The following is a 6573-nucleotide window of genomic DNA, read 5'->3' on the forward strand; positions in this document are numbered from 1 at the left end:
TATTACATTTCGATTCATCCTTAGAGAATGAAGGGTTGGGAAGACCAGGACATAAAATTTCTTATTTTAAACTCTTTTTGATCATGAAGACGTGCTCTTTCTTCCCCAAATACAGCACCCGTTACACTGCACACGCGGAGGCTGCCCGGGGCCGCGAGGGTGGCGGTGCTCGCAGAGCGTGCATACATCAGCCACTGCCACACGCGGCTCTGAGTCATAAAGTCCACAGCATTTTCGAGACCAAGTTTCATAAAATTTTTACTTAAAAAAAAAAAAGTTTTACAAAATCCCAAGAAACCTGCCCACAGGCCACGGGAGCTTCTGCTGAGGACAGCGGCAGTCCCGGGGTTAAAGGGCACCTCGCTGCAGAACCCGCCAGAAGGTTTCTTAAAGGGCCTTTCAAAGGCTGAAGCAGGAACAGAACTGCTGGGTCTGAATCTTACGTTCCTCTACATGGTCCATGCGGTGTGCACGTCACAGCTGGCACGGATCTGCCGGCGTTTAGTTCGAAACACCAACCACGCCCAGGAACAACCTCTCTGAGAAGCGATCCGAGAGCCGTGGCATCGGAGGCAGCAGCGGTGTCGCCGGTGCCGGAGGACGACGAGCAAGCAGACTGGGAAGTCCTGGGCTCACTCGGATCCGCATCTCCACCGACGAGGAGGAGAATCCGCTTCCAAATTAACTGAGGACACCTCCTTCCACTCTCCGAGGAGCCATCAGCGGTACGAACTCTAGACGATGCAGCACGAGGTTGCCTGGCAGCCTAGGTCCTCTGCTGCAGCCTGGCGGCTTTGAACTTGGACACCCGCTTGGGGACCTCCGGCCCTTCTGACAGGACTTCTCTCCGCTCAGGGATCGTGGGCAGCACAGGGTGGGCCGTGGCCGGGTGCGGGGCGAGGCTGGGCGACAATTCTTTCTCTATTACAGTTCCAGAAAAAGCCTACAAGACAAACGCCGGAGTGTGGTAATAAAACGCAAGAAAGCTGCCACACAATCCTTTATCCTGTATTAGTCAATGGCACATTTCTTTTCATTAAAAGTAAATTCACAAGATTTCTGGATTTAAAAAAAACATCAAAATACAAATTGCTCAGAGAAATCAAATGCCATCACAACATCTTAATCACACCACCATGTGGAAGTCCACTCTGACAGCTCACACAGCGCGGGGCCTGGCCCACAGGCACTCCGTCTCGCAGCAGCGACGACTCGACATGGCGTCCGCTCATGCACTTATGGGTATCATGCACACTGTGTCTCGCCTCAACTTTATGTAAGAGTGGAACCTGAAAAGTAACACCGCTGCCCGGCCAGCGTGGCTCAGAGGTTGAGCATCGACCTATGAGCCAGGGGGTCCCTCATCACTGATGTCTCCCTCCCACTCTCCCTTCCTCTCTGAAATCAATACAAATGTATCTATTTTTAGTGACAACATTGACACCAGTGGGATGAGCGCTGGCCTCAGCATTCGCTACAACTGACCGTGTGGCAGACCCGAAGGCCACGGCGTCTGCTGGGCCGCCTGGCACGCAGGCTCCACTGGAGCCACAGGACTGAGCACAAATGCGGGCACACACCAGGCCGTCTTCAGCGGCCACCTGACCGCTTTACAGGGAGATCGATAAAGACCAAGTTGTTACAACTTTTTTTAAAGATTTCTGGTATTTGGAGCCTCCCCCTGGCATCTTCTAAGAACTCATGTGCACACTGAATCGGACAAACTTTCATGCACAGTTTGCTTACCTTGTAAACCAGGGTACAAGTTAGTGAAGACCACGTAGCACTTAAGTAATAATTTGTAAAAACACTATTCATCAAACAAGTACAAGCCTGGACTTGACTAGGTCCTGTGAGTGCGAGTAAACATACAAAGCTAAGCGACAAGGTGAACAATGCCGTTACCCAGTTTAACTTCAATAGTAAATACGTAAAACAGTAATTTAAAGGCAATGAAACGAACGACTGATAGACCAGACCTGGGAGACAGCACAACAGCGAGGCCGCTTAGAGAAACACCTTCCGCACCCACTGGAACACGTGGGACAGGGACAGGGAGCGAGGGCGTGAAGGCCGCGGCCACCACCCACCTCCCAGGAATCGGCCAAGGACACCGCGTGACACGAGACACACACACACACACCTCGAGCGTCCCGGGCGCGGGCGAGAGCGTCCCTGGAAGCGGCTCCGGCTCCTCCTCCAGAATGCTCTCGCCGGCGTCGCTGCCCAGGGCGTCCTCGCAGCTGACGCTCCGAAGGAGCCCGCGGCGCTCCTCGCAGTCGGCGCTGCCCTCGCTGGTGTCGCTGCACACGCTGTCCTCGCGGCTGCGCGACTTCAGGATGGACTTCCGAGGGACGTACGCCCCGTTCACCAGGTCCACGAAGACCCTGCGGCCACAGCACACATCCGCTGAGGCACGCACGCCGACACGCGGGCCAGCGTGTGTGAAACCTGCTGCAGAAATTAGCCTGACATGTTTTATTCAAACGTGTACCGAACATTTTCACCATCAAAATAACTGTGTAGCCTCAAAGGACGTATTTCCTGCTTTTGAAACTGTAACCTGGGCTAATGGAACACAGCCCTTCACTATAAACACGTTCTGGGTGACAACAGCTTCATCTGCCGAAACCCCACCATAACTGAGGCTGCCTAGGAGGCAGGCAGCAGCCTTTGCCATTTCCAGAACGTGGGCCGTGCCGACCGTCAGGCAGTGCCGGCACCAGGCCCAGCCAAGGCGGCAGCGACCCGTCCCTTCGGCCGTGCCAAGGCCCCGCCCAGCCCACCGGACACCCCTCCATTTCTAAAGTTCCAGACACGTAGTTTGACTAGATCCATCGGGAACATTTTAAAGTGCTGGCCAGGAGGGGAGGGGAAGTGAGCGCTCGCCCAGGCTCTGGACGGGACCGTGCTGGCCGGGCAGCTGCCAGGGGACGCCTCGGGGCCCTGCAGAGGCTGGTGCAGGCGGGGCCCACCCACCTGTAGATGTCCGCAGGGGTCCTGATGGTGGGCAGCTCCGGGGCCGGGTGGCCACCACAGCTGTTCCTTCGCTTCCGTTTGGCTTCTTCCTTCTTCTCACTGAACTTTAAGGTGGTGTTTTTCCCAGTGTTGATTCGGACCTAAAACGTTCACAGCGAAAATGACAATCCTCCCGAGCAATCAAGTCCAAGCCAAACCACACCAGCGCCCTCAGCACCGACGGCAGCGACAGCAGCGGGGCCGCCTGTGCTCCCGCACGGAAGCGAGGTGCAGCGTGAGACGCGGTCAGACCGACCCTTGAGCAACGGGTCTGAACCGGCAGGGCACTCGTCCATGATGCTTTCGGTAAAGACACTGAAAACCAAGGCGGACCTGCTCAGGGCTCTGTCCTTCGGTGCCCTGCTCGGCACCCTGCACTGTCCCATGAACACCACCCCCAACACCCTGCACAGGCCCCACTCCTCCCGCGCCGTCCGGCTGCAAGTACGAGAAATGCAAGGCCCAAGGAATCACAAAGCGAACTTTCTGACGAATCAGCCCTTTCTCCCATGGAATTCGGTAAGTGCTCCCTTCAGGCTGCAGTATCAGAGCATTAAAAAGCGGATAATCATTTCCCCTCACATCAGAGCAGGGATAACTTAAGGGACCTGAGAAATATCAAATATGTTTTAAACACGTTTCATTAAATCATCATCACAGGCACTTGGGACGAACAGCAGGCCCTGCGGGGACACGAGGAGGAAGGAGCGCTCAACTGAGAGCAGCCGTGGTCTCCGGGCCGTGTCCTTGAGAAAGACCATGAGAAAGGAGTCGCGGGGCTCCTCACACTGGGTGCGGAGCGGGAGAGGCACGGGTGGTGCGACGTGGCCTGTCCTTCTCCCGGAGCCCAGCCTCCCCAACCTAACCGCCTCGGGGCAGGGTGGCTGCACAGACGTCTGTGGATGCTAAAGAGAAGCTCTAACCCCAGCTCTAAATGCCAAGATTCTGGAGTCATGATTGCCCACAGATGTTTATATTTACTTTGTCAGAAAAGAGACTAATTTTTACTTCCTCCTACATTTTTCCTTCTTGCTCATGATGTTCCTATTCATTTTATGCCAGCTCACACAGAAACGACAACCTGGTATAATTAAAAACTTAACTAATGCAGTCACTTTCAAACACCCTCCACACCAAACGCCCACCATACAACTCACTCTGGAATTCCTGAGGGAGCTGTGATGAGGGACGGGGGGGCGGCAGCAATCGCCTGGAACCGACCCCTCCCAGCCCCCCACATCCAATCCACTGCAGAGGCCCCTGGCCCGATGCGTGCTAACAACTCAGACTTTTCCCCCTTTTTCTTTTTCAATAAATTGTTCAGAACCAGGGACAAGACACGGTCTTGTTTGGCACCATGAACATCAGTCGCTGCGAAGACCGTGTTTTAGGAGACCCGACAGGAGTAAAGGTAGCAGCATACCCACCCGCTTGGGTTCGACGGTGTGAGAAAAGTATATGGCTGGTACAGAACTGGCCCCTGACCCAAGAGAATCGTCGTCGTCACCATCCTCAGCCTCATCACCGAGGGGGCAACGAGAGCCGTTCACAGCGCAGCTCGGCCTGCGGAGCAGCTCCCCAACGATGTCGTCCGCGGGCCGACAGCTTGGAGCCGCGGCCTCAGCCGCTGGATGCGTCCCGTTCACGTGTCCGTTCACACGTCCGTTCACACGTGCGCTGGCGTCTTCCTGCTCCTCTTCGGAAGACGCTGTGTCTTCTCCGTTTGTAATCACAGTGGGAGGCTGGCTGGTAGAGAAAAGAGGAGAAGAGCTAGTGGAACACACACTAGCGTCTTACGTTTTCTCATTTCCAGTTCACGTCGATGGGTCAAATTTAAGATTTCGAATAGGATACTTTTTAACTAGAATTCTAGGTCAACAAAAATTTTCTGAAATAAACAGAAACACATTAGTTCCTCTGCTGATTCTGTGTACTGTGGTTATTCAAACAAAAGTACAATAAAGTACACGAAATTTTCTAATCTTTGCAAAGAGGACGCTGGCCATATAAAATACAAGCACAATATAAATAACACTACCAGAAATTTTTAAGAAATTCAAAGGATTCTGTATCTCTGTTTCAAGATCAGACACTAAAGCCACAGAACATGAACACTCTTATCTTCTATTTCTACATTTACAAGCATGTGTTATGATTTTAAAAAATAATGTATACATGTGCACACAACTTTATTCATATACATACATGCATGCACATTTTTCATGCTTCATTCTACACAGGATTGGAGGACCTTATAAAAATAACAAAACCCAAAGTGCAATGGGACTGAAATGCCATGATGCAAAAAAGAGAGATCATGACCAAGAACACCACTAAACCGATTGAAAAATGAAACAGTATCAGTTCATAAAAAATGCCTGGAGTGCAGAGGAGGGGGAGGAAATCTATCCTTTCTGCGCCATTTTACACGGAGACTAGGCACTGCCTATGGCACAGCAGCCGGGAGCCTGCGGAGTGAGACTCCCAGGAGCCCCGGCAGCCGGCGCCATGCTTCTCCCCGCAGGGGACGCTCATGGAGCTGACTCCGGCCCGGTCACCAACTGCCCGCAACAACAGACGTGCGCAAAGAAAGCGGAGACGCGTCCCGGCCACACACACTCAGCGCGTTTCCTCTTTAACAAGTTATTCAACATAAAAACACTTCATTCAAAATGTAACGTATGAGCCCTGACCGGTGTGGCTCAGTGGCTAGAGCGTCGGCCTGCGGACTGAAGGGTCCCAGGTTCGATTCCGGTCAAGGGAATGTACCATGGTTGCGGGCATATACCCAGTAGGGGATGTGCAGGAGGCAGCTGGTTCGTGTTTCTCTCTCATCGATGTTTCTAACTCTCTATCCCTCTCCCTTCCTCTCTGTAAAAAATCAATAAAAAATATATATATTTTTAAATGTAATATGAGATATCCATACTTCCGTGCGTGTCCTGTGTCCCCGAGGAGCACACGCTCTCTCACCCAGGAGGAGGGTGACGAGGAGCTGAGTGGAGGCAGCTCTGGGGGAGGGGCCCGCTGTCAGTACCTCTCAAGTTCGCCCAGCAGCTCCTCCTGTTGCTCCAGCTCTTCCAGCCGAGCCCACAGCTCCTGGTCCGCGAGCAGATCCTTGGAGTCAACATTTGCAAAATCCGCTTCAAAACTATTTGAAGTTTTGGGCTTGGAGTGAGGTTTATGAGCAATTCGGTGTTTTGCTATTTTTCGAAAAAGGAAAGACAAGGCTGTTAACACCAACGTCACAAGGCCCAAACCTGGACTTGGTGGGGCTTTCCCAGGAGGCAAGGGGACGCTGAGACGGGGGAGTGCTCACACGGGGCCCAGGGGCCACAGCACCGCCCCCAGAGAGGGTGTCGGGGGGCAGCGTGGGCTGCCCGGACCCGCTGCCTCAGAAGCGGCTTAGCAGGAGCCCAGGGACTGGCACGTTCAGGTGGGAAGAGCCGCTCCATGGCTCACAGCCCGCCCTCCTTATTGCACGAAATTCAACACCAGTGCGGCCTGCCTCCGTCCCACGGCAGAGGCCAGTTACTAATGCACCACGTCCCAGCA

At 53.5% G+C, this 6573-nt stretch overlaps 1 protein-coding gene across 2 annotated transcripts in view; it reads right to left on the minus strand.

Annotated features, from left to right (window-relative positions):
- Positions 1 to 231: 231 nt before the first annotated feature.
- URI1 (URI1 prefoldin-like chaperone) overlaps positions 232 to 6573 on the minus strand; it is a 26065-nt gene continuing 19723 nt past the window's right edge. For both annotated transcript variants that reach the window (XM_015568586.1, XM_015568585.1), the window contains 5 exons: positions 6056 to 6221; positions 4446 to 4764; positions 2980 to 3119; positions 2144 to 2387; positions 232 to 943 (listed from right to left, as the gene is read on the minus strand). In XM_015568586.1, the coding sequence (XP_015424072.1) occupies positions 767 to 943; positions 2144 to 2387; positions 2980 to 3119; positions 4446 to 4764; positions 6056 to 6221 (1046 nt within the window). In that variant the 3' untranslated portion in view covers positions 232 to 766. The remainder of the gene's footprint in view (positions 944 to 2143; positions 2388 to 2979; positions 3120 to 4445; positions 4765 to 6055; positions 6222 to 6573) is intronic.

The sequence above is a fragment of the Myotis davidii genome, unplaced genomic scaffold (genome assembly GCF_000327345.1).
Source record: "Myotis davidii unplaced genomic scaffold, ASM32734v1 scaffold1745, whole genome shotgun sequence".
In the NCBI taxonomy this organism is placed as follows: Eukaryota; Metazoa; Chordata; class Mammalia; order Chiroptera; family Vespertilionidae; genus Myotis; species Myotis davidii.